The sequence below is a fragment of the Aspergillus luchuensis genome, chromosome 6 (assembly GCF_016861625.1).
Source record: "Aspergillus luchuensis IFO 4308 DNA, chromosome 6, nearly complete sequence".
In the NCBI taxonomy this organism is placed as follows: Eukaryota; Fungi; Ascomycota; class Eurotiomycetes; order Eurotiales; family Aspergillaceae; genus Aspergillus; species Aspergillus luchuensis.
In genome coordinates this window covers 70334-96474 of record NC_054854.1, presented here as the reverse complement: position 1 = coordinate 96474, position 26141 = coordinate 70334, and the positions used below count along the sequence as shown (strand labels likewise).

The 26141-nt window shown below is 51.1% G+C and overlaps 10 protein-coding genes across 10 annotated transcripts; 7 read left to right on the top strand and 3 right to left on the bottom strand.

Moving 5' to 3' along the window:
- Positions 1-158: 158 nt before the first annotated feature.
- On the top strand, positions 159-458 carry AKAW2_60038A (uncharacterized protein; the record flags this gene model as incomplete). The annotated part of the gene is made up of 1 exon (XM_041692119.1): positions 159-458. One exon carries the CDS (start codon positions 159-161, stop codon positions 456-458), a length of 300 nt encoding a protein of 99 aa, XP_041545536.1.
- A 140-nt stretch (positions 459-598) lies between these two features.
- On the top strand, positions 599-2079 carry AKAW2_60037A (putative amino acid transporter; the record flags this gene model as incomplete). Its single annotated transcript, XM_041692118.1, has 2 exons — positions 599-1951; positions 2020-2079. The coding sequence occupies 2 exons, from the start codon at positions 599-601 to the stop codon at positions 2077-2079; spliced, it is 1413 nt and encodes a 470-aa protein (XP_041545535.1).
- A 1708-nt stretch (positions 2080-3787) lies between these two features.
- Positions 3788-4342, top strand: AKAW2_60036A (uncharacterized protein; the record flags this gene model as incomplete). Its single annotated transcript, XM_041692117.1, has 3 exons — positions 3788-3919; positions 4000-4233; positions 4289-4342. The coding sequence occupies 3 exons, from the start codon at positions 3788-3790 to the stop codon at positions 4340-4342; spliced, it is 420 nt and encodes a 139-aa protein (XP_041545534.1).
- Positions 4343-4714: 372 nt separating this feature from the next.
- AKAW2_60035A (sulfatase family protein) lies at positions 4715-6672 on the top strand (the record flags this gene model as incomplete). The annotated part of the gene is made up of 5 exons (XM_041692116.1): positions 4715-5060; positions 5120-5633; positions 5682-6103; positions 6161-6282; positions 6340-6672. The coding sequence occupies 5 exons, from the start codon at positions 4715-4717 to the stop codon at positions 6670-6672; spliced, it is 1737 nt and encodes a 578-aa protein (XP_041545533.1).
- A 211-nt stretch (positions 6673-6883) lies between these two features.
- AKAW2_60034S (NAD(P)/FAD-dependent oxidoreductase) lies at positions 6884-8387 on the bottom strand (the record flags this gene model as incomplete). Its single annotated transcript, XM_041692115.1, has 2 exons — positions 6884-8160; positions 8210-8387. 2 exons carry the CDS (start codon positions 8385-8387, stop codon positions 6884-6886), a joined length of 1455 nt encoding a protein of 484 aa, XP_041545532.1.
- Positions 8388-9012: 625 nt separating this feature from the next.
- Positions 9013-10661, top strand: AKAW2_60033A (uncharacterized protein; the record flags this gene model as incomplete). Its single annotated transcript, XM_041692114.1, has 5 exons — positions 9013-9137; positions 9184-9411; positions 9459-9553; positions 9599-9688; positions 9733-10661. 5 exons carry the CDS (start codon positions 9013-9015, stop codon positions 10659-10661), a joined length of 1467 nt encoding a protein of 488 aa, XP_041545531.1.
- A 579-nt stretch (positions 10662-11240) lies between these two features.
- AKAW2_60032A (uncharacterized protein) lies at positions 11241-12890 on the top strand (the record flags this gene model as incomplete). Its single annotated transcript, XM_041692113.1, has 5 exons — positions 11241-11517; positions 11566-11679; positions 11747-11879; positions 11932-12331; positions 12387-12890. The coding sequence occupies 5 exons, from the start codon at positions 11241-11243 to the stop codon at positions 12888-12890; spliced, it is 1428 nt and encodes a 475-aa protein (XP_041545530.1).
- Positions 12891-14035: 1145 nt separating this feature from the next.
- AKAW2_60031A (uncharacterized protein) lies at positions 14036-14509 on the top strand (the record flags this gene model as incomplete). Its single annotated transcript, XM_041692111.1, has 2 exons — positions 14036-14320; positions 14387-14509. 2 exons carry the CDS (start codon positions 14036-14038, stop codon positions 14507-14509), a joined length of 408 nt encoding a protein of 135 aa, XP_041545529.1.
- An 807-nt stretch (positions 14510-15316) lies between these two features.
- AKAW2_60030S (uncharacterized protein) lies at positions 15317-16762 on the bottom strand (the record flags this gene model as incomplete). Its single annotated transcript, XM_041692110.1, has 1 exon — positions 15317-16762. One exon carries the CDS (start codon positions 16760-16762, stop codon positions 15317-15319), a length of 1446 nt encoding a protein of 481 aa, XP_041545528.1.
- A 4775-nt stretch (positions 16763-21537) lies between these two features.
- AKAW2_60029S (tyrosinase family protein) lies at positions 21538-22754 on the bottom strand (the record flags this gene model as incomplete). Its single annotated transcript, XM_041692109.1, has 4 exons — positions 21538-21816; positions 21880-22201; positions 22273-22358; positions 22416-22754. The coding sequence occupies 4 exons, from the start codon at positions 22752-22754 to the stop codon at positions 21538-21540; spliced, it is 1026 nt and encodes a 341-aa protein (XP_041545527.1).
- Between the last annotated feature and the right edge of the window lie 3387 nt (positions 22755-26141).

The window sequence follows — 26141 nt, the reverse complement described above, 5'->3', positions numbered from 1 at the left end:
AGTGGCGGGAGCTTGGTCCCCACGTGGAGAGCAGATAAACTGGCAAACCTTAGCAACCGCCACTCTATCTCATTACCAAATCGTTTCCACTTTTTTGTGGTCACTTTCTGGTTTCTCCATCGTCTGATGGCCACCACAAAACTACGAAACTGGTTGAAATGTTCTTTTTTGCTCCATTCTCGTTGGTCTGTTCCTCTTCGTTTATCAGCTCCGACCTCTGCGGCGGTGCCCGGATTCATCCGACCCTCTTTCTACTCGCGCTCTCACTCTTGGTGCTCAGTCTGGGCGGACGGTTCTGTGCCTGCGGTGAATTTCCGTCCCGCTCCCATTCAAAACCCTCCCTCTTCCCTCTTGTTCCTCTCTCTTCTCCAGACTCACACACCTCTCTCCTTCTCTCTCTTCTTCCTCCCTCCTCCCCCTCTCCCCGAAACTCTCACCCCAAGGCAATCGGTGTGTGACAGGGCACTGTGTGTTTACTCACTCTACCCTCCTCCACCCAACCGCCACTACCACTAACTCACCTCTTCCCTCTTCACACTACCTTCCACTACCTTCTATCTTATACATATACATATATAACAATAACAACGTGATCATCATGGGTTACGGTGACGAGATTTCCGGCACGGACAACAAGTCCCAGAATGTCATGGGGGGTGAGAAGTATGGTGGTGCCGCCCAGTTTGACGGCGACTTGGTGGAGAAGATGAGCGAGGGCGAGCGGAACATCTACGAGGCGGGTATCGAAAAATATAACCGTCTGGGATGGAAGCGCCTGACGGTCGTGCTGATCGTCGAGGCTATTGCGCTGGGAAGTTTGTCCATTCCGGGCAGTTTCGCTACCCTCGGTATGGTGGCCGGTGTCATCTTGACCGTGGGATTGGGTTTTGTCGCCATCTACACCAGTTACGTGGTCGGTCAGGTTAAGCTGAAGTTCCCCGATGTTGCCCACTACCCCGAGGCGGGACGTTTGATGTTCGGCCGGGTGGGTTACGAGATTGTCTACGTGATGCTGGGTCTGCAATTGCTCTTCTTGACGGGCTCGCACTGTCTGACGGGAACCATCGCCTTCATCAACATTACCGAAAGCGGCGTCTGCTCCGTCGTGTTCGCTGTTGTCTCCGCCATCATCCTGCTGCTCTTCGCCGTGCCTCCCAGTTTCGCTGAGATGGCCATCCTGGGCTACGTCGACTTTGTCTCCATCATTGCCGCCATCCTCATCACCATGATCGCCACGGGCATTCAGGCCTCCGACACCACGGCTGGCCTTTCTGGGGTGAACTGGTCTGCCTGGCCCAAGGAGGGCATCACCTTCACCGACGCCTTCATTGCCGTCACCAACATCGTCTTCGCCTACAGTTTCGCCATGTGCCAGTTCTCCTTCATGGATGAGATGCACACCCCTAAGGATTACGTCAAGTCCATCTGGGCCCTGGGTCTGATCGAAATTGTCATCTACACGCTGACGGGTGCGCTGATCTACGCCTTTGTCGGACAGGATGTGCAGAGCCCCGCCCTGCTGTCTGCAGGCAGCATGGTCAAGCGTGTGGCCTTTGGTATCGCGCTGCCCGTCATCTTCATCAGTGGCTCGATCAACACGGTGGTGCTGGGCCGCATGATCCACGGGCGCATCTTCAAGAACTCGACCATCCGCTTCATCAACACCAAGATGGGCTGGATCACTTGGCTAGCGCTGATCACCGTCATCACCTGGGTGGCATTTGTGATCGCCGAAGTTATTCCTTTCTTCTCGGATTTGCTGTCCATCTCTTCTTCCCTCTTCATTTCGGGCTTCACCTTCTACTTCCCCGCGCTGATGTGGTTCTTGCTGGTGCGCGAGGGCAAGTGGAACACGCCCAAGAACCTGATGCTGGGGGCATTGAACCTGTGCTGTTTGCTTATTGGTCTGGTGACGCTGGGGGCTGGTACCTATGCCAGTGTCGACGACATTGTAAGGACCCTCCCTCCTTTCTTTGATTCTGAATTTTGTGTACTTGATGCTAATATCTTATTGATTAGATTCTCAACTACCGCAGCGGATCCGTGCGTGGTGTGTTCACTTGCGCCGCTCCGGAGTAAAGCATTTCTTGTGTGATTATTTCGATGGGGAGGCGACTCCGACCGGGGCCAACCCTCCTCCCTTGCAAATACCCCCTCCACTGCATTTGCATTTGATGTACATATGACTCGATGGTTATGATTTTCTGTGTGTGAATACATTTACGAGCGCCCTGTTGATACACGAGCGGGTCTTTTTCCTGTCATCTTTGCTCATCATTTGCCCTGAACACTCTCAGTATTCTCTGCACCAGCACTATACCTCCCCATGTTCTTTATGATTTTTATTCATTTTTCTTTCCCAGCGATAGATCAAGACCCTCCTCGCAATAGAGTTTTACATTATCATCATCTTACTTTTCATTAGTATACAGATTGATTAAGCCTCGTATTGGGAAGATAAGCCTTGCGGTGGCGCTGGATTGCCCACTGGATCGAGCCCAGGTTCAAGGTTTGGGAGAATGTCCGGATGACGCGGGGAGGGCGGAGGTCCATGCCACCGCGGGCAACATGCAACGTCACAACCACGATCCCTATCCGGAGGAACCGATCGAACAGCAGTGGAAGCATACTTGTAAGCACGCCATCGGATCACTATACCCGCTGATGTTGCGATGGATGGATCCAGTGGGGGTTTCGAGTAGTATGTATCTCCAGTGTCCACTCCAACCCATGTCATGATGTAGTGGATGTGTGATCCCCGCTGAGGTGAGATGGGCTGATACCACCGAGAATACTACTTGCTACTTTACTACTGTGTGATAGATCGACATGATGATGGTGACACTTGCATTTGTGCTACTGGATAATGCAGCAGTGCTATCTCAGTCTCACCGCATGATGGTCTGGTGGTGTTCGTTATTCCCCAACCAACATCATCAGTGCGAACCCTAAGTCATCATGGGATAAATATATAATGGTCCTTACTTAGTAGTAGTTTTCATGCCAGTGGCAATAATCAGCCACCTCTTTAGCCACCAGTGGATAATGACTCCCCTGCGATATACCTATAAGGCGTCCAGTTAAGCTTTCACTATCCCCATCTTGGATGATGGCTTTTCTCACCAGTTAGATCATACCACCATTTCTTATCAATGTTCATCTGCCGACCAGTTGCCGAGAAATCAGTAATCAGCACCTATCATGTGACTTGTGCATGCACCACCTGAGTCATTGCTCAATAAGTATTAACTAATTATGCAGAATGCATGACTGATTTAATTAATAACAAATGAAAGTCTCTCTCCTATTCTTTGCTTCTTCTGCTCTCCTTTTCCTCTCCACCATCCACAGGCATCAATATATCCCAAGTAGCTACGGGTCTTCGGATCTATTCTTAACACTCCTATACCTACCCTGGGTTATATAGCCCTATAAGGACACCACGCCCGTAACTATAAAGTATTTACACAAATAAGTATAGGTTTCACCTTCCAATATGAGATCCATCAACTTGACATCCGATCGACACTCACTAGCTGAAACATTGCCAATCATTTCCCCCTCGGCTGCCCCGTATCCCCAGCTGGACCTGCTATTTCTATCATCCGGCCTCCGCATGTCTCACTTCAACATCTCCCATCATCATGCCCTCGCCAGCTTGTAGGCGTCTATATAACCTCCGGGCTACTCCGGATCGGAGCTGTCCTCTTCATGCTCTTCCCATCATAGCAATCCCACTTCCATCTCCAGTTCCTCCATCTCTTTCAATTCCATCGCCATCGCCATCATGAAGTTCACTTTCGCCGCCATCACTGCCTTTGCTGCCACAGCATTGGCCCAGAATGTCCAGATTGCCTCTCCCAAGGCTGGCCAGACTGTGCAGGCAGGACAGCAGGTGACGGTCCAGATTGAGCGCCCGGTAAGTCCTGTGTTGCTGTTATTCCCGACCTTGAATGGTGTCAATTGTATCAATTAGACTAACCTGATATTCTGCGATAGACTCCCCCCACCAACGTCGAGGAAATGGCCATCGCCATCGGCCTGCAGTCCTGCGCCTCTGCCAATTGCTACCCGGCCTCGGAGGTCCTGGGTCAGGTTCTGTACAATGGCGCCTTTGACCCCGAGTACCACGAGTGGTACTTGCCCCAGTACCAGAACTTCACCGTGACCATTCCCGAGGGCACTGCTTCGGGCAAGGCCGTGCTGGGTGTTGCTCATGCCTCCCTTATTGGGGTAAGTTGAATGCCATTTCAACTGTTGGATCTCTGCTGATACAATTGTGTTCTAGGCTTCGTTTGAGCCCTACCTCCAGACCCTCAGCCAGAACATCACGATCGCATAGTTTGGTGGAGTAGATGTACAAAGGGGGACTTAAGGGGAGCATAATATTCTCGCACGGCTGATAAGTCTGTGTACATAGCAATTCATGAATCAAGTCGAGCAACTCTTCATCCCAAGAACAGTACGCGCAATCTACACCCGATGATATAGCTCGTCCCGGATGGTGGTGATTTAGCGCCAATCACGCCATCCCTTGCATTTCGCTTCCACGACAGATCGGCATCGAGCATCAACAGGAATCGCATTGTCCAATGGATAAGTTAAATGATAGCATCTCAAGTGGGGTGGTGGTGTCTTTCAAGGAATACTTAAATAAAGAGCAGACCTTCGCGGTCCCGCTGCAGTGTAAATAAACCACAATAATACTACAACCATGAAAGGACTCTCACTTCTCGCCTTCGCCTCTCTGGCGCAGGCGTCCATTGACTCCTTTGCAGCAATTGGCAAACCAGATAGCCAGAATGTCCTACAGGACCATCATGTGTCCCACCACTCTTCCAGCAGTCGTCCCAACATCGTCTTCATCCTCGTCGATGACCAGGACTTGCAAATGGACTCCCTCCACTATACTCCACGCATCAACCACTACCTCGCCAGCCAGGGCGCCTTCTACCGCAACCACTTTGTCACTACTGCTTTGTGCTGTCCTTCACGAGTGAGTCTCTGGACAGGCAAGCAAGCTCACAACACCAACGTGACCGAGATCTATCCCCCATACGGTATACCTCTCAACCCTACCCCAACTACCAATACCCAAAGCACTAACAGAAAACTACAGGAGGATACCCCAAATTCGTCGCCGAAGGCCATAACGAGAACTGGCTTCCCCTCTGGCTTCAAGCAGCCGGCTACTCCACCTACTACACAGGGAAACTCTTCAACGCCCACACCGTGGACAACTACAATGCCCCCTTCGTCACGGGCTTCAACGCCTCCGACTTCCTCCTCGATCCGTACACTTACCAGTACCTTCGTCCTCACTACCAACGGAACCAGGACCCTCCAACTAGCTACGAGGGCCAACATACCGTCGAGGTGCTCACTAAAAAGGCCCTCGGGTTCCTCGACGACGCCATCGCCGGCGACGAACCATTCTTCCTCACTGTCGCCCCAGTGGCACCGCACTCTAACTTGAACATGACAGACGAAACAGACACCACGACATTCCGCTTCTCTCCTCCCATTCCACTAGATAAACATAAACATTTGTTTCAGGATGCTCAGATCCCTCGAACCCCCAACTTCAACCCTGACCATCCTAGTGGAGTCAGCTGGGTGCGGTCCCTCCCGCAGTAAGATGCTGAGAGCGTTGCCTACAATGATGAGTTTTACCGTGATAGACTTCGTTCGTTGCAGGGTGTGGATGAACTTGTTGAGGAGATTGTGCTTCGTCTGGACGATGCGGGTATCCTGGATAATACGTATATCTTCTATACCTCGGATAATGGGTACCATATTGGCCAGCATCGTTTACACCCTGGTAAGGAGTGTGGGTTCGATGAGGATATTCGTGTACCGATGTTTGTAAGGGGACCGGGAGTGCCAAGGGGCGTGGAGGTGAGTGCGGTGACGACACATATTGATTTGGCGCCGACGATTTTGGATATTGTGGGTGGTGAAGCAGAGGGTGAGCTGGATGGGGTGGCGATTCCGTTGACAACAAAGGATATCCATGCTGCGGATATGGATGGGGGCAGACATGAACATGTTAATGTCGAGTATTGGGGGTGGGCTGGGTTTGAGGGTGCTTTTGGACGGGATGGTAAGTATCCCCCTGCCTTTTACGGCATGTGAGGGATATGCTGATGGAGTATGACAGAGAACGGTGGCCCTGCCACCTTTATCAATAACACCTACAAGGCCCTGAGGCTGATTAGCTCCGATTTCAACCTATACTACTCTGTCTGGTGTAGTGGCGAGCACGAACTATATGATCTCACGGTATGTCAGCCCTACCATGCCACGAATTCTACGTACTATACTGACACATATGTCCAGACGGACCCCTACCAACTGCACAACCTCTACCCAAACCTTGCAGCATCCAAAATAGGATCCTACTCCGCCGTCAAAATCTCCACCCGTCTTGATGCCCTGCTTATGGTGCTCAAGTCGTGCAAAGGAGATACCTGCATCCAGCCGTGGCGGACGCTGCATCCTTATGGGGATGTGCATAGCTTGCTTGATGCGCTGGACGACACGTTCGATGCGTTCTATGTCCGTCAGGTACGGGTGCAGTTTGGCTGGTGTGAGCATGGATATTTGCTCGAGGCCGAAGGGCCGCAGGTACCGCTGGCGTATCGGCATACGAGGTGGAGTGATTGGGTTTGATGCTCTGAGTACTCGGATGATCTTAAGACGCAAAGGGAATGACAGCAGAGATGCCTGGAAAAGTAAATACAGTGAATTTCAAGGGTGATTTGTAGATATCTTAACCAAGATCCCTGACAGTGATATCATAGAAGATTATATTTCATGCTTATGAAGCTCATAAACCTTTCATAGTACTTTCTGGATTGTATTTTCGTTAAGCTCCGAACGCTTACAGCCGACTCCCCTTCTCAGGCTCACCCACTAACTTCACCTTCTGCAACGCATTCGCATCCTTGAACCCTCTCATCAGCTCATTCGACCCCTTCTCCCCAGCCCCCAACTTCCTCCACTTCACCAACTCCAATAATTCCGACTGCACTCCTTCCACACGGTCCACTACCAACTGTCCCAACACCGGCAGGAACTTGAACCCATGTCCACTACCACCCGTAGCCACCATCAATCCCTTCTTCCCGGGCACCCGATCAATCACCCAGTGATTATCATATGAGTCCGTATACCAGCACAATCGCGTTTGAGAGATCCCTATTCCCGCCTTCTTGAGTTCAGGTATATACCGATCCAGGAAACCTTGAATAACAGAGAGAGACTTTTCAGGTAGCCCAGACACAGACGGAGCCGTCCATTTCGTGATCGGGGCGCTGCGCACCTGTCCATCTAACTGAACCTGCGGATGCGTGTATTTCGTCCCGCGATAACCGATCTTCAGCACTCCCCGGTCATCCAGCGGGAAGCCATAGAGATTGCCGTTTTCGCCGCTGCGCACGTTCCATTGGAAGACGGGAAAGTTAGCTGCCGAGAATCGTTGGCGGAGTGAAGAATCCTCTGGGATTTGTATCATCGCTACAGACCCCGCAGTGGTTTCGCAGAGCCCGTCCATTTCTGGGACGAGGGTGGGTGTCCAGCCCCCGCAGGCAACAATGGTCAAGGCTGCCGTATGGTGTTTGCCATCGGCGGTGCGGATTCCGGTTATCTCGCCATTGGATTCGAGGAGACCCTCGAAGCGACCAGCCTGGCGGTCTAAGACGAGCTTGACGCCTAGTTTCTCCGCTAGGTGGAGTGCGTAGCGACATGCCTTGTCGGCGTAGACGAACCCCCCGATCATGTCGAGATATCCGCTTGGTTGTTGTCCGTCGCGCGATAGGTGGAAGGGGTCGACTGCGTAGCCATAGCCGTCTGCTTTGGCTCGGGTGGCTTCTTGCGGATTGGACGCAAACAGGTACTGAGTGTGCCCAAGGCCGGCCTTGGTCAGGTTCTCTACTGAGGCCTTTTCGAAAGGGTTCAGGCCAGCTGCATCGCCGTGATCACCGAAATGGTAGTTGCCGCAGTTGACATAGATGCGTTCTTTGCGAGTCATTCCAGGGGGAAGAGTTGTCCCTTTCGCGAGAGTGTCGTTCCACGCCTCCCATGCCTTGATTGCTTCCAGGGTGAAGTTCTGGTACCATGTTTCGTGGCCGTAGGCAGCCCGTATGATCTTGTTGCAGTCTGCAGCTTGCCATTAGCATAATTTTTACTTGGCAACGGTGCGTAGTACCTGCAGACGCGGCATCACAGCCACGATCAAAGTCGTAAAGCGTCTCGTGGTAGGGCTGGCGGTCAAAGACGGTGACGTTGTGATATCCCCTCCGAACCAGATGAATGGCGCTGGAGAGGCCAAACACGCCCGCGCCAACAATGGCGATTGGGGCGGATTTTTCGAGGGAAGCAGACATGATTAACGTACGATAGATACACTGTGAATGGTGCACGCTTATCAGGGTCGGTGCAATTTATAGTTGTGAATTGGTTCTGACAGTGGCGCTGCCAAGCTACTGATTGGATAAAGTTGGACGTGCGGAGAAGCTGGACACCCCCACCCTTTAATGCTGGTCACACTGATAACGCGGGGCTGCTGCAGACACGGGATGGTTGGACCTTCCTGGCAGGAATGAGAATGACGATGATGATGCCACAAGGACGAAGATGATGTGTCCCAGAGAGGGGTTATCTATCATCTCATCGCTGGCATCGGGCTGGCCCGCCTGGGCTTCCATTTGCGGCAATCCAACCCTGATATGCGTTGAGTTTACTCCTCACGGCGGAATGATACGAAGGGGAGCCTTTTGATGCCATATTCCATCTTATCTGTTGCTGGCATCAGGATCGATAAGTGATGGACTCGATATGCCATGTGATCCTTGACTCCGACAGCGAAGATGATAGTGAACTGAAGCATATATCTTTGGGCTGATCCTGATTGTCCATCGAGCGTTCTTTCTCGAAGACAGAAAACACCTTGGAATTGTCTGAGGCGTATAGTTGACCACTATCCCACTGTAACATTCACCAAATCCAGTCATGGACACGCAAAAAGATGACTACAAGTCACACGCTGTCGCAGAAGAAGCAGGTGTCGTCGTAGGAGACTCCATCCCCATCGACGCCGCAGCGGAGCGGTCGGTCGTGCGCAAGCTGGACTTCCGGTACTTCCTCCATCCTCTTGCCTGCTGGAGAGATGCTCATTTGTAGGCTGCTTCCGGTCCTGTCGCTCATGTACTTCTTCAACTCCCTCGACCGCTCCAACTTGGGCAATGCCAAAACAGATGGCCTCGAGAACGACCTCCACCTGGTCGGAAATCAATATAATGTCATATTGGCTGTCTTCAACGTCACGTTTTGCTTGTTTGACCTGCCGTCCAATTTGATGTTGAAGAAATTTAGCGGAAAGGTGATGCTGCCGACAATGATGATAGGATGGTGGGTTACCTTTCTGGTATATCTGATCCCGCTAACCACAGCCCCAGGGGTTCCATCACACTGCTGCAATGCGCTGTATTCAACTTTGCCGGCCTATTAGTCTGCCGTCTGATCATGGGGATCTTCGAAGCAGGGTTCTTCGGTAGGTGAAAGCTTCCGCTGCTGACCTGCCTGCTGACCGCACCAGCTGGAGTGATCTTCTACCTCACACAGTTCTATAAACGCAACGAGATCGCCTTCCGACTGAGCATCTTCTACGGCATGGTCACTATCGCTGGTGAGTATGCCTTCTCTGATACCTGCTCCTTCTGACGGCTCTAGGTGCCTTCTCTGGCCTCATTTCGTTCGGTGTCTTTCAAATCAAGCACCACCTCCCAGGCTGGAAGTACCTCTTCCTCATTGAAGGTGGCGCCACCCTAATCATCGCTTCCTTCTCACTTTGGTGGCTCCCTGCCAGCGGCGCCCAGTGCCACTGGTTCAACGAAGCCGAAGCTCGCGCGGCCCAAATGCGTCTGCTGCAGGACGGGTCAGTGCGAACGGGCGAGAAGCTCTCGATCACCGAAGCCTTGGCGGCGCTGAGTGACTGGCGTGTGCTAGCATGGGCTGTCAGCTGCTTCTGCTACGGCGTCGCCCAGACCTCCGTTAGCAATTTCCTACCGCAGATGGTGGCTCTCTTGGGGTATTCCACCATCAAGACGAATCTCTACACGGTGGCGCCGTACTGTGTCGGCACGGTCGTGCTATGGATTATCTGCAAGTCATCAGATCACTTCCGGGAACGTTCTATGCACTTGGCAGGCTCGCTGATGATCACCTTTGTCGGGTACATCATCTTGATCGCTGTGGACGCGTCAGAGCACCAGGGTGTCGCCTACTTTGCGTGCTTTCTATTGGCAGCCGGAGCTTTCGTGCCCAGCTCTGTCTTCCATAGTTGGCACACGAACAATGTAACTGACGAGTCGCAGCGTGCCGCGACTGTCGGATTCCTAGTGGGCGCGGCCAACTGTGCCGGCATCCCGTCCAGTCTGGCATTCAAGGCAGACACAGCCCCGCGATATAAGCCGGCCCTAATCGTCAACTGCGCATTTCTCCTTTTCGGAGTGCTGGTGATCCTGGGGATGGGGACGTATTTCCGCTACGATAACCGGCGCCGCGATCGCGAGCAAGGAGTGAGGCTCACCGCGGCGGACGTGTCGACCAAGTCGCTGGTGGGCGGGTGGAAGGATCCAAATTGGCGATGGACCGCATGAGGTCAGATATTGCAGTTAGTTTGGCCTTGTCATACGGCGATATGTAACCATGGGTGTGCCCGTAATGGGAGAACAAGGATTGTTGACGTCGGCGTAGTGAAACCAATAAACTGGCTGAGACAAAGTCATTCAGCATTCCACTGTTTCAAGCTCATTCCCTGACCGCGATAAACTTTGATAAGCATCTATGCTATTAAATCGGACAAAGAATGATGCTTCCATTGTTACTGGCTGCCATGAGCCTCAGCTACCTCGCGGAGGGATCACCCGGACGTCCGAGCTGACTGGGGTGTACGACCCCAAAACCGGACAGCTTGACTACGGCGACAGGGGTTGAGCCAATCTATCTGTACAGCGTGTTTCCCAACGGACGACCGTTAGGGCGGCTGATGCGCCCCATGATTCGCCGGGTATGATCTTATCTGGGCCTATCCTGAGCTGTTCGAAAGGCTGACAGGCACCAGGGATATGCAAGCCATAACAACCCCAAAAGTGAAATCCATGCTCCCCCTCCTTCTTTCTTTTCTTTCGCTCTATGAACCATATTGGTTCCATGCCCCTTCATAATTTTCTTTCCTCATGGCTGCCACTGAATGCACGCCTCTACTCGAACCCTCCAAGCAGCCGCAAGAGCGGTCATCGCGATGGCGGGTTCTGGCTTTGATCTGTTTCATTATCCTCGTTCAAGACTTTGCCGAGTATCTCTCTCAGGCACCCCAGACTGAAGTCTGGCTCGAGATCGTCACTCGCAAGTTCTGTCCCGTAGGGCAGGATGGACCGGAATGCCAGATGGACCGCGTGCAGAGGGAGGTGGCTCTCCTACAGGGCTGGAAGGATACGCTGGAGCAGGTGCCGGGTAGGCATCACTTTCTTCGTTTATCAGGGCTCGACTGACAAAATTTAGGTATATTGTTCGCGGTGCCATACGGCGTGCTGGCCGACCGCATCGGACGTCGGCCGGTGTTGCTTCTATGCGCGGTGGGGTTCACGCTGAGCGATGCGTGGACCAAGGCTGTCGGTGAGCGCGGATCCTACAGATTAGAATCTTTCAGGGCTCAATAACTGAGTGGTTGATTACGGTCCAGGTTGGTTCTCCGATCAACTCCCGCTGCGACTGATCTGGCTTGGTCCGATAGCTCAAGTGCTGGGTGGTGGTACCCAAGTAGCCACCTCCATGATGTATGTCATACTCGCTGATCTGTTCAGCGACGAGGAGCAGTAAGAGACTTCCATGCTTCTAGTGGAGGATTACCTAGCTCACGAAGTGTAGAACCACGGCATTTCTCTACGTATCGGCCACGGTGCTCGTCAGCGAGATTCTGGCCACTCCTCTTAGTGCCCTGCTCATGATGAAGAGCATATGGCTACCGTATCTACTATCACCTGTTTTCAATGCTGGTGGTGGCCTCCTCCTTTTTCTCTTACCGGAGACATTACCACAGACACCACCCGGCCAACCGCCTTCATTGGAGCAAGCATCACAACGACAGAATTTCCAGGGGCGCATCAGAGCTGCAGTTGACGAGCTGGGCCAGTCAATCGCTGTGACCTGGCGACATCGCCCGGTGCAACTGTTTTTGGTGGTGTTCTTTATTGCGTATCTGGGAATGCAGGTAATGAAACTGCTTCTGCTCTTCGCTGTCGACCGGTTTCATTGGACGATTGCGCAGGTGAGTGGGACCGGGAAAAATCACGATATGACCAGACCTAACATTTCCTTTTTAGGCCAGCTTCCTCATACCCGTGCGAGGGTTTACTAGACTACTGCTGCTTCTCGTAATCCTGCCAGGCATATCACACTGGCTCATAGAGCGACGGCGCATGTCCCCATTCTCTAAGAATACTAGACTGGCTCTGACAAGTAGCGCTTGCCTGGGCATGGGATGTCTGCTGATTGCGCTGTCCAGTCATCCGGCGGGCGCAGTGTTGGGGCTGGTAGTATATGCGCTTGGGTCAGCGATGCATCTATTTGCTCGGCGCATTATCACGTCGCTCGTTGACGCGCATCACATGGGTACGCTGTATACGGCGATTGCGGTGATGCAGGGGATCGGGGTATTGGTGGCCGGGCCGATGATGGCGACGGCGTATGGCTGGGGACTGGCAAGGGGTGGAGTGTGGACGGGGGCGCCGTTTATGCTGGTGAGTGGACTTTATGGGGCGGCTGGGTTGGCAATCTTCCTGGGAAGTTGGGAAGGCCGCAAGGACGATCTGGAGAATGGTCAGTGAGAAAGCTGTGAAAAGCTGCGAGACTATTGGCTAGCAACATACACATCATCCCTATTTTTCACAGCACTTATAGCCTAGCACAAGATAAGCAATTGTGGTACCTAGTTTGACTGAAGCTTGACACATTTTAGTTCATTGTTGAAGCGCTGGACCGACCACTCGATAGGGATAAAAATAGATCCCCTATAGTACATAGTAAATACGCCTCGGGGATCGTCGATAGGTACCGATCCCCTACTGTTTGAGGTGGTGCGAACATTGCCTGCAAATGAAGATCAAATCTAGGTGGCTTGATGTAGACTAATATCCCATGAAAGAAGGTTTAGTCCAAGGGGAAAGTGCAATATGCCGTCGTCTTTGATGTCTCTGATGGATGTTGCGATGAAGAAGAAAAGCAAAGATTGAGGGAGATTGTGGGTGCCTGGCCACTAGGCCTGTTCGGATTTGCTGCCTTGTTGGCCTCACCCGCTCACCTGATGGCTGACCTGATCAAAATCTCTTCTGAATAACTTCATGACGAAACTCTTCCCTCTTCCTTCATCTCAATCAAATCAAACATCAGAAAGAAACAATCCACGTTCGGCTTATTTTTCACGCACCAACTCGGCATCTACATACATGTTATGTTCTGCTTGTCAGGATGATCATCCAGATCATGAAACCCACCGCCGCCAATCACTGCCACTTGCACTGTGTCCGATCCTTGGAAATCGCCGTGGAAGCCTGATGGGCTTCATTCGCCAATGACGCGTCTTACTCCCCGGGCTAGCGGCCACTAGTCCATCCATCGGACTCCATCCATGGCTTCCCATCCGCGAATCCAGCCGCCGTTTCGCCTAGCCCGGCCCCCACTGGTCCTCGGTCGGTTCCTGTTTCAAGGCTATTTTTTGCTCCTGGCCTTTCTCTCTCTCTCTCTCTCTCTCTCTCTCTCCTGACCCACCACACGTCCAGTCCAGGCTGATTTGATTGCCGACGACGCCGCCGCCGCCGCCGCCTCGCCCATCGCTCTTTTCTCCTGACCGTTGCTTATCCTTCCACTGGACCAGTCCATCTTTCTCCTTGCCCGTCCTCACTAACTCCACCAACATACACTCGTTTCGACGCTTTGTCTTGCCTTCCTTTCTTTCCATCTTAAGTTGCCCAGCATGCAGTTGAAGTCCATCCTTCTCGCTTTGGCTTTCAGTGCCTTCGCCCAGGCCGCTACTATTCATGGTTATTCCCAAAAGGATTGCAAGGGGAACAACCCATCGGATTCGAGTAGCTCAAAAACTGATACGTGTCTGACCTTGACCGCGAGCGATTCCAAGTCCCTCAAGGGTAGCCCTGGCGACTACGTCCTCACGGCATTCGCGGAAACGAGTTGTAATGGCAACGGCTATGCCCTGCCGCCCGGCAAGTGCATCAACGGCGACAAGTTTACCACCTACGAGGTATGTGCCTTGCAATGAATCTGATACGGGTTTGCCTGGGTTTGCTAACAGAACTGAACTACTTAGGTCCAATTTATCCCCATCGCCAAGCGAAGCAACGCATCGGCCCTGCTGGAGTTGTACGCCGACTACTACGCTGAATTTCCCGAGGAGGCCGAGGAGCTTAAACGCCAGCTGAACGAAGCGTAGGGGCAGCAGATGGACGCTACTGTACAATGATCTTGTTGGATTCTGCATAGTTTAATGCCTCGATTATTCTTTTTGAATTGTTTGGAGTTTGGGATACCATATCTGCGACATTATTACTAGCACCATGGCACGGATGACAATACAAGCTATTCTCGTTTCCACTGGAGTCATATGGGAGGAACACCTGAGTTGGCAGCTGATCGGTTGGGTTGAAAACCTGGATTGCCATGTTGCAGGTCGCATGGAGGCCGCTGCGATGGAACCGATCCAAGCGGACATCAGATGACTTGCTGATTTCTGGACCCCATGCTTTTAGCACGCCAAACATCGTAGCTTGTCGATCATATCAAATGGCCTGGACAAATGATCTCCTAAAACTTGGTAAACTGGCCTAGAAACGGCACCCTCCAGTGCCACTCCAGTCATTGCATGTTCTAGAAATGAAGAAGGATCGTGTCCCATGGATGCTAAGCTTGGAATATGTAGGACTGACTGATGGCTTTTCTGAACCGTCGAGAAGACATCCAGAATCCTATCACTATTGTCACAGTGGACAAGGTGTTGCAGACAGCAAAATAAGTGTAATTGGATTCTACTGTTATTCAGCCACCAACCGGGCTACAATCAACAAGGATTACAAATTGATCGCATAAGCTGATTGATTCTAAACCCAACTAACGGCAATTCTTAACTTTCATTCTGGGTTCAATTCAGACGAAGAAACCAACACAAAGGAACACGATCACAAGGCAGTCTTGCATAAATAGGATTGTCTAGGCCGATAAAGGCTATATCCAAATCAAACCTCTAGCACAGCAGCGCCGACCATTCCTCCTGAGGCCCAGTATATTCAGCAGTTGGATCCGCCAACCACCACAGCCGATCGGGCGAGGTGAGGATCATATACGCACTGATGATGTTCATGCAGCTGCAGTCCGTATACTTCTTCTCGTACGCCTTTCCGATGGCCGGCACCCGCTCCTGCCAGGTCATCGCATCGTAGCCCCGGCATCTCGAACACTCCTCGAAATGCAGGACACAGTGCTGGAGCAGCTCATCGTAGCGTTGCGGGTTCTGGCACCGGTCTCGCAACGAATAGTTCCCTGGCTGGTCGCTGCGTCCAACTGCCTTCAACATCGGGTTCATGGCATTGAGCACCGCATCGCCGTACGGGTCCACATCAGACCCGGGACTATTCTTGCGCGGAGGCATCAACTTGTCCAGCAACAACCCGGTCTGATACCGCGCCATGTAGATCTGCCAGGCCAATTCGCGGCCTGCCAAATGAATGGCCCATAGGGCGCCGTTGTCCAGCGCCCACGCCCACACATCAATGCAGAACCGTCGCACAATGGCCGTGCCAGGCACTTCTTGGTGCACGCTGACAATTGTCAAGAGGTTGTAGTATTCCTTGGTCATATTATCATGCCGATAGTCGCAGATATCATGCATCACAGTGGACGCGAATGAAATTGCATCCACTTCCTCGTCTGTGCCGATCAGCGGTTGTTCCAGCTGCGCATGCAGGGCTAATGCACGGCCCGCCGAGTTGATCAGCCGGTAGCTGATGCTCCGCCGCTCGTCGTCGGGGAACTTCAACTCTGTCGCTTTGGGATGCAACACGTCCAGATATACGGATTGCACGCACATCAGCCAGGCGTCCATGATCTTGCGGTGCGGGCCGGGTCCGTGGTCTCGGTGGACGTGCTCAATGTATTCGCTGACGCGCTGCGTGCAGATGTCCAGCACCACGGGGAGCTCGCCCAGGAAGTGGAGGTAGTCTGGGAAGCAGGCCAGCACGCCGGCGGTGCAGCTCCCGTGCACACATTCGTGGCAGAGCTTGGTATTGTCTGACAGACACCAGGTGAAGCTGTAGACTTGTTCTGCCACGGCGTGCCAGAAGGGGGTGTCTGGGACATCGGGGAAAGATTCTCGGAAGCAACGAAGGAGGTATTCACCACGAGGCAGAAAGGCCAGACGGCTGGGAGCTGCCGTAGCGAGGAGCTCAGGATCAGGAAGGTCCTTCAAATCCCGGGTCCAGGCCAGACATTCCTGGAAGATGGCCGCCCGCATGTGTGCGTCGTAGATGCCCACGGGATTGCGAGCATCGAACAATTGCAAGCCAATGGTGGGATTCCAGCTCTTACGGAGCTCAGTCACGATCTTCATGTCTTCAGAGAGCTGACCGGATACCTTCTCAATGGGAGGGTAGAGGTCAGGTCCGAAGAGAGCAGTTTGAGTGGCAGTGGCCATTGTGAGTGCAGGGGAAGGAAAGAGGTAGAGTATTCGATGGATATAACAACTAGATTAATTTCTGGTGCTTGAGTACTTGTGAGAGTTTAATCTTGATGCTTGGATCGTAAAGGACAGTCAATGCGCCTCCTTATATACCTTTTCCTCGAGCTCTCCGGAGGCCAACTGATACCAATGACGTCTCAATGGCGAAAAGCGCTTTGACAATGAACCGATAATCACTTGCTGCACCGCGATAGAATAGGTATACACCATCGGCTAGAATACTTCGCAGAAAGTATTGTGTTGGCTTGGAAGGGTGGTTGTCGCACGGCCCTGAGGGGACCCGACAGTATCCCGTTGTGGCAATTCGAGTGAGTGTGGACTCCACCAAGGCATGCGGTACTAGTATGAGGTTAGTGTAGAATCGCAACGAAAGTCTACGGGTGGAGGACAAAGCTGGCTGAGGGATTACGCTTTCATCTCTAGGTAACTAGGTCCGAGAGTTACAATGTTGATTGTTACTATATCCAGTTTTGTCTGAAAATCCCTACGAGTCTCATGATAATGTGCTTCAGCCTAGTCCTGTCCAGGAATGCTACTGTCTTTGTTTGCCTCGCACAGAGCTATCTGCCTTGGGCGTAGTGGCTGCTAAAGTTAGCGGAGAAATACGCTGCTTGGTGGTAAATGAGGGCCATATTGTGCTCGGTGATAGGCATACAGAAGCTGCATAGCCATTTGCACAACATGGGATATTTGATGAAAGTACGGTGAATGAAGCAGTGTCAATTTAGACGGACATTTTCGCAGAAGATGCAGTCGCATTACAGAGCTTTCCTTGAGAGGTTCTTTTACTTATTCTGGTAATTTCAAACAACAAATAGGACAGACCATGTTGGTGCCATGCGAATGTCAGGGAAACCTGCAGCAGCCCAACGGTACAGCAGGTCCAGGAGGGCTGTCATCCCACACGAGAAAGGTACTAGGGGGCTCTCTATCAAGTTCCTATGAATCATAAAGTTAGCGCCTGATGTAATCTTCTACTCTACGGAGAATCATTGGATTAAAGGGCACAAAGGATCTTTCCTGAAGCTCTTGTGCCTTTGATTGAACCTTGAAATTCTCTATTAGGCTTGGGAATCACAGAGGGGCTAGTGGAAGTGGTTCTTGAACATGGGATTCATCTGTCGACTGAAATCCATAATTCCAATGACAGATTTTATTGGCACATAGCTTTTTTCGGCTCTCAGGAGCTGTAAGGTATCGATTGGAGTGCTAGGTGATTTTACATGCAATGGAGAACCTTCAGTGCTCAGAGTCGTACCAGACCGATATCTTCGCTGCTCTGTCTATAATCAGGTCGCCTGAATCAGGACACTTTAGGGTATACAGACAGACATGAATCAGAATGAGCGCTACACGGGGTGTAAGGGAAACCTTGGTTGGGGGCTATAGTCACACGCACCACTACCAAGTGGCCTTTGCTAATGTCAACCATGGTATGCAGTAATCCTTTCTATTTCAGGGAATCTGTAATGATCATATTCCGAGATGTCTCAATAGAGTCCCATTTCATTCCCTCATGATTCAGGTTTCATCGAGTACACAGCATATAGTTGGGATTTTCCATGTCATGTTGACCGAGGAACTGCACAATCGGTGTCTGAAATCAGGTTATTCACGTCGCAACAGCATGTAGTCTGCAGTATAGATGCAACAGACCCAGTTGCCCTTACATGCTTCCGTATTCACCCGTTGACGCACCACATGTTTATCCAGCATAATGCGTCTAGAGCCTGTTTCTGCATTCTGTCGGGCTGTATCCTGGCCAATGATTTGTGTGATAAACATCCGTCTTCCAACGGTCGTCTTGCAACGGACCAAATCCCGAGGGCATGTACTTCTGTCTTGCAGCACGCATCAAAGCGTCCCAATAGCCCTCACTCTCGCTGCGAAAGTGCGGATCATCACATTGCGGTGAACACTTACGAGGTAGATTATCAGCTTGAGATGCAGGCACCTCCTAGTCCTTCTCGAACTAGGTAGAAACTCCAAGTGCACGAAAGACCGACTTCCCCATCAACTCCACAGATCGTCATACGGACAATCTCCCTTTGCTTATCGGTGGAGACCAGTGGAGTCCGTGTGTTTAGAATAACGCTATTTTACGGGGAAGATAGGTAACTTGGTTTTGCCATAGGATTGACGAGGAACTCTTATTAGAAGTGGATACTGAGAACTCGTCATTGTTTTATTGAGAGGTCTTTGCTTACTGATTATATCTCCATAACGTTAAGAACTGTCCAGAGATGGAACGGCCGCGCTTGGACTCAGGAGGGGCATCCGGCGCGCCTTGCGGACATAATATCCGCCCAAGATGCGATTGGGCGTTGAGCTGCCCCTTATTTTATACCCGGTTCTGTGGTCCTGACGTAGTGCAGCCACCTGGGGGCGCGGTCGCATGCATATCCGCTTGGTAAGATCATGTTTGATTAGGGCGACATCTATCCCGAAATCCACGCCACGGGGTCAGTGGCTTTGGCTTCTTTGATATCGTCAGAAGTAGGGCTGGCTCGGCGGCAAGGCTCGAGGTTGTGTCAGGTTTGCCTTGTCGCACCCTGGCTCGTTCCATGAACCAGAAGTTGTGATAAGACAGCGAAGAGGAGCAAGCCAATCACTTGAACTACTCATGTGTTGTACGAATTTATTTAGTTGACGTCACATGGACCACGTAGCTCTCTTCCCCATATACTACAGGGCTATTGGCTACGCAAGGAGTAGAAGCAAGGCGGGGAACCGGTATGTTTGTACTGCTCTGCCTATCTGCGGATATCTACTTTCGGCTAAACAAGCAAGTTGGAAATACGTATATTATGTCGTAAGAGATAACTACTCTGTAGTGGCATATGCAAGCAGCCAGGGATCCAAGGAAACGCTGAAACAGAAGTGGTTGGTAGAAAAACCAGGGAAGCCAGAACACATCGTAGAACATCGCGCTGTATACATCGCGTTGCGTCGCATCGTATCAACAGTTCCTTCATGGCCAACGTTCAAGAAATTGGTGTGCACGGATCACTTCGGTACCGGAAAGCTGAACTGAGTGGGTTTGGTAGTGAAGATCCGAACCTTCCCAAACCATCAAAGATTAGCATTTCCACTTGGGGACAATCACAGGGGAGGGCGCCAATAAGGGCTCACCAGTCAGACGTCTCTTGTGGAATGTGCTGAGCGGCTGATCCCTTGGCGCATACGCCTTCTGCCCATGGGCGCATCCTGGACCATGTCTTCAACCGCCGAATTGCTCTGGAAGATACGACCGATGGCAGCCAGACCCACCAGGAGGGTAAGCGGCAATATGGTGATCGTGCAAAGAGATGGCTCGCCTGAAGCGGCACATGAGGCCAGACACACCGTGCTGGCCAAAATTGACGAGAAGCTCATGAGGGGATGGCTGTGCTAGTGTAAAGTGAAGTACCCACGTTTGATAGATGCTGCAGGGGAATAGAAGTTCAGAATCTCTGTTGATCGAATTTATGAGTGTACTCACGGAGGGCAAAGGGTAAAGGATGAGGTCAGATTTGTAATGAATTTCTTTACAAATGATGAGATGGATTTTACGGTCATTTTATCTTCTCCATCGATCATGTTCGACGTCAGCTTATATGCAAGAGAGTAAAAAAGCAGTAAACTTAAAATTGCAGCAACATCCTTTTAGAGCCATTGTTCGTACTTTATCACAGCCTGTTTCGGAACAAAGTTCGGTTGGTGCATTAGACATGCCTTAACGGGATGATTTTCATACTTAGTGCCTCTGATTAGCGAAGAGTTTCCTGAATCTACAATGCAAAAATGGATGACAAATGACAGTCCCACGAGGCGCCACCTGCATTGGCCTCTGCAGGGCTGGGAACGCGGAAGATAGCAAGATGCATGGATGAAGCATATTACTCTCTCAGTGGCTACTTATCCATCACGGGGGAATTTTACTGCCAGGAAATGGACCCAATCAAGCTGCCCTGCTCAGATGTATCGCTGATAACCCCCCAAGTTACCGCAGCCTAAGATGCCCCGTTTGCGGATTCCGAAGTTTCTTGTCGCCGGAGAATAAAGAAGGTTTCCGGTGAGTTGGGACTCGGATGGGCGATTAGTATGCGGGCGTGGCAAGCGTTTGGCAGGTACTTTCATGCCTCCGTCTCCTTTAACTTGTTTTCATAGTTTTCTATTTCTTTGCAGAACCGATGATCTTTTGTACATGCCTGGATCCCCCGTGAAATCATGCTGCGTCAATTATCCACGTGCCCTGTCGGTGGCAATGCCATGACAGGCCAACAACAAGGAATCTTCGAGATATTGAGAAAAGCAGGAATTTGACGCCGGTAAATTCTAGAGCATGATACGAGCGCCTTATGCAGTCAATGCGCACGTCCATAATCAAGGTCTGGAATACGGAGTGGTGCGGAGGTTGTATCCGGGGATAATGGGGAAGTTCATTGGTAGCTTTCCATGTTGATGCCCAAACTCTAAACAATTACGATGGCGTGCCAATCGGCACGACTCAACCTAAGACGCATGCTCGTGTGATTATATACCAATCAGGCAATACTTCAAACAGCGCTCAATCTTGGAATACCTGATGTCTTCGGTGTGGGAAATGAAACGAGCGGTATGACAGTGTACCTGAAAATTTCTTTTGTCTATCGTAAGTTCTATCAAATGCAAATGTCTATAGCGAGAGTCTAAGCAGCTAGTCAGAAGAGAAACCTTCAGCAATTGCAGACCCTGCCACACGTCCTGCTTTAGTCATATCCGTAGCACAGGTAACCTCCCTGGGTGTTCATCACCTCGGCGATAGTGACGTTGGGCATGATATTGAATGAGGAGAGTTCGTAGTGAAGAGTAGCGTTCTGCCAGCCTCCAGCAGGCTCCACGTTGGCTGTGTGGTTCAGAGTCGGACCGCTGATGTCGTACAACCGGTTGATGGGATCTTGCTGCTGCCACTTCCACCAAACCCGGTCAATGTACATGTGGTGCATGAAGAAGATCGGGTCGCCTGGGGAGGACTTGATGTCCGCCATCTGCACATTTCGTCAATCAGTGTCCCGCATACGGCTAGGTTCGTACTAAGTAGTGTCACATACCACACCACCAATATAAGTGTGTACGCCCTTGTGAGGGATGTTGGAGATGCAATTCCACCAAGGAGCGTAGGTGTTATAAGCATTGCACTTCTCAAGTGCTGTGCTGTTGGCATTGGCAATCGCGTTCTTGGTGTCCCATGCGCGGCGCAAGCAGTAGTCTGTATCTTCATCGCCCGGTCCAATGTGCAGAGTGAGATTGGAAAACCGGCCATCGCGTACACAGTAGTCCGATCCGGTTCCATTGCCACCAAAGGCATCCGCTCCCCACATTGATGATTGCCACATGTTGCCGCTGTCAGCGTCCTTTTGCTCGTCCCACCAACTAATAGCAGTATCTGTTAGTTTTTCTGTCCATTTTAATGCGCCAAAGGTGAGTAAAATGGGAATACGTACGGCATAGGACCGCTGTAGCCACACTCATTACGAAGCAGGGCCTCGTAGATGTGCATGTAGTAGCGGTGCCAGGGGAGGAATTGTCCCTAGCAAGGCTGTTAATGAGAGAATAGGCACATTATGAGACATTGAGATTGACCTACCACATGGTGGATGATATCCGCATACGCCGTATTGGTCATTCCCCGGTGAAGGGCCTGAAGGTCACTAAACCGACTCGTGGTTGCCGTTAATCCGGATTGGGCCGGCTTGTTCATCAAGCATTGAACGGAGTCAAGGAAACTGTTCTGCTCGTGCGTGGTCAAGTGACGCCATTCCTTGCGGACAGTCATCTTTTCGCGAGTGCAGCTTCGACTGAAGAATCCAGGGATATCATGAGAAGTGGTCTCACTCTGGTCAGTATTAGCAGATGTATGAGGGACTGCAGCAGCAGAGGTAGTGGCTGCCAGCGCCAATGCCACCGCGAACGACGAAAACTTCATCCTGTGAAGCAGAGAAGGGAAGAAGCTTATAATTGTTTATAATATGAAATCAAGAAATATAGAGAAAAAGGGAAGAGATAAATGACTGTCAAAGGTAGGCTGGATACTCGAAAGAAAAGAAAGAGAGACTGAAGTACAATGTAAAGAATGAAGACCTCAAGACCTCAGCAGTAACCTATGCCTTTTATACCTCTCACTGTTGGAAACGATGAACCCAACTCACATCACAGGAGCCTTCAAAATAATTCTTTCAACCACGGATCGGCACTGGAAAGTATCAATCGGGAAAGGTCCGGAGGCTTTCTTCTATAAGGCTGGAAAGCCGGTGACATGGGCATGGGGGAGCGGATTACGAACGGTCCACATCAGTGCTAGAAGCGGATTGTATTCCAGGAGGCCAAGGTTTCAGCCACACCCAGAAAAAGTCATGCTGGATCCCCCTTGAACAGACGTTTAGCGTCTTTCAGCGACAACGAAGGGCCGAGATCGTTGCCGCGGGCACACGATCCCGGACACTATATGATAGGGGCACCGATACAGGATGGTCGGTCAGATGAACGTGTAACACAATCGTTGGGCTCAGGTATACTCTGAGGACAGCTTGGAATGGAGTATAGGAGAAGACAGTTCTATAATTGGAGACATTAATGAGCCACAAGTATTGCGCAGCGATAGTTCGTGGATCTCCTTCCGGGTTGTAGAGAAAGCACCTCAGGTGGACCAAATGCTGGTGAAGCGATTGTGTCCAGTAGCAGTCAAACGCGCAGTTCTCTCCCACAGCTACTGAGAGCCTGGAATTTTCCTGCACATGGGAATAGCTTCAACAAAGTCAGCCATGCGTAAGGCGCCCCGTCGGGAATACGTAGGGCAGGGCTTGGCGCGCCCCAGGCGAGGGTCTTGACGCGCGTCGGTACTCAACCAGTCAAGCAAGCTTCGCTGAGATCCGACTTGCCGAAAAGCTAGAAAAAGCTAATCGCCGGTAGAGACATAGAGAGTAGATACAGGGGTGGATCAGTCAAGGGCCCATCATTCTGGTCACTGTCAGTGTCAAGCGGCTGATTATCTCGAGGCAGCCGACCAATTTGCCGACCCACCCTTAGCCGCCGATAGAAAACGGCAGGGATTGACCAGAAAAGTCTGCAGTGCTCTGACCTTTTTCTTTTTTCTTCCCCTCCCTTGTTTAGTCCTGACTCGAGCTCGAGCAAAGAACGAAAGATGCTTGTAGCGTGTGTATCCAAAAGGAGGAGGACTGCGTGGCAGCAATCTCTGCAGCGGAGACTGGACTGCTGGTGGACCGCGCTCTCGATGCTGGGGCTTCGCCGAAAAAGAACTTCTCATCATTGATGAAGCCATGATCTTATCTTGAGAACTCCTCCAATTTTAGACTCACGAATATGAAAGATGTTTATGTCAGCGGCTTCAATGCGCCAATCGCATCTCTTGCTTCAGAGATGGGGTTCTCTGTAGACCAGACCAAAAAGTCAGTGTGGGTCGTATATCCATACTATCGATGACCTAGGACCAACATGGTGGGGTACAGGTGAAACCTTCGCTTCTGCAGAGATGCAAATACGGATGGAGGCGATGGGGAAAGGGAGTGAGGGCATAGGGCGTAAACAGAAGTTCAGCAGACTGGCTTTGCATTACCCTGAGAGTAGATTCCGTCAGAGTTGCTGGATGGTGAGTAGTCACTCAGTCTTTGCCTCACGTATGAGAGAGAAGGTTTGGGGACAGATTACCATCCTCTCGGTTTCTTTATGCCCTCCGAAGTGATTTGTATGTGCGAGGTCTTCAGCATGAGGCGTATAAGCTTCTCTTGGCACGAAAGACGCGGCCTCGAGCCTCGCGAAATTTATGCGGGCCATCTAAGCACGTTGTAAGCCGGCTGTTTGAAGATTGCAATCTGATCCACCCGAATACGAGAAGGCCTGTGAGCTGTCTGCTTTCGTTCCACATGATCGAAAAGGAATTGCGTTGGGAGGTTCTCATGTCCTACCCCTGAGAGGGCGAGTCCGTGGGTACTACTCCTTATCAAGATGCTTCAGACTTCTAAAAGGAATGAAGGGCAGCGTCGGTTAGATCTCGAGAAATGGGAGTAGGTTTTGCGTTACCTCATCACTCTCCTGAAAGTTCTCTTAGGACATGGCGTGTCTAGCCTTTCTGTATTTCGTGCTCTATCCGTTTTGATGCTGGTGTTCATTTTTCAGGCTTCGGAGCCTTTCCCCATATCAGTGATGAAACTGTGAATAGGTCTTAGGCAAGAGGCTCGATGAAATGTTAGCCATTTACGATGGCTTCAGCATGATCAGTCTCTGGGCATGCAAAGCGGACAGTCACATTCAACTAAATACAGTCAGCACGTCGACAGCAAAAATAAACGAGCCTTTGCCGAAAAATTCACATGATTTATAACAAGTCTCTCTACATGTCATTGTCTTGAACTGACATGATATTCTTTGTCAGTCACCCACCAACTGCACAATTTTCGATTGCCTTCCGGGACTGGTCTTTGTGACTGCAAATTCCTCGATAGTTGAAACTTCAACAAACAGCGCCCTGTGTCTCGCTGGCATGGACTGCCTATACCTTGATGTGAACGGTAATCGCCAGACCGGCGAGCTGCCAGCCTCTTCTAGCAACGATCGACATCGGGTCGATCTTCGGTACCGGTGACTTCAATCTATACCTGCCATTGTTCATCAAGGACCTTGTGGGTCGATCTGGTGCCTATCCTGCTAATGCCGCTCATGTTAGGATCTTCAAAACAGTATGAATTATACATTCGAATCGAACCTGATCTGCAGCAACTCCACATAACTCAGCGATCTTCCCGCGTGCTCTGGGCAGTTCAAACTGGTATATCCTCTTGGCCGTCCCTCCCACCGCGAGGATGAGCTAGATGGAATGGCCCTTTCTGGGTGCTAAGAAAATACGATGCTCGTTCATGTGTTCAGTCAATTGACCTGATATGGTCTAGTCACAACATATTCATCTGATTCCTGTCTATAGGTACATATCTAGCCAAGAGAACTTCGGACGCGAAGTTACCAAGTATTGCAGACGGCGCTCCCAGTCGCGCGCGTAAGGATCATCGTCATTTCAGACTCGCCGAGGCTCTATAGCCACAATAGCATGATCATACCGGGAGAATTAATGGTAAAGGACCTCTGATCTCGTCCAACGGAGCTGGTTCCCACGCGTGCGGACATCTTTTCCCCATTTGGACAGATATCCGCTTCGCCGTTGTGATTGATCCCCGAACTCTCCGGTCCTGGAACCATGTGGCTTCTGCAGTGGAAGTGTTAAAACCCGGACAACGGTAGCGATGATAAGAGATGCATCATGACGAAGCAGCGACATGCATTTTACAAAGCGGGGCTGAGATAG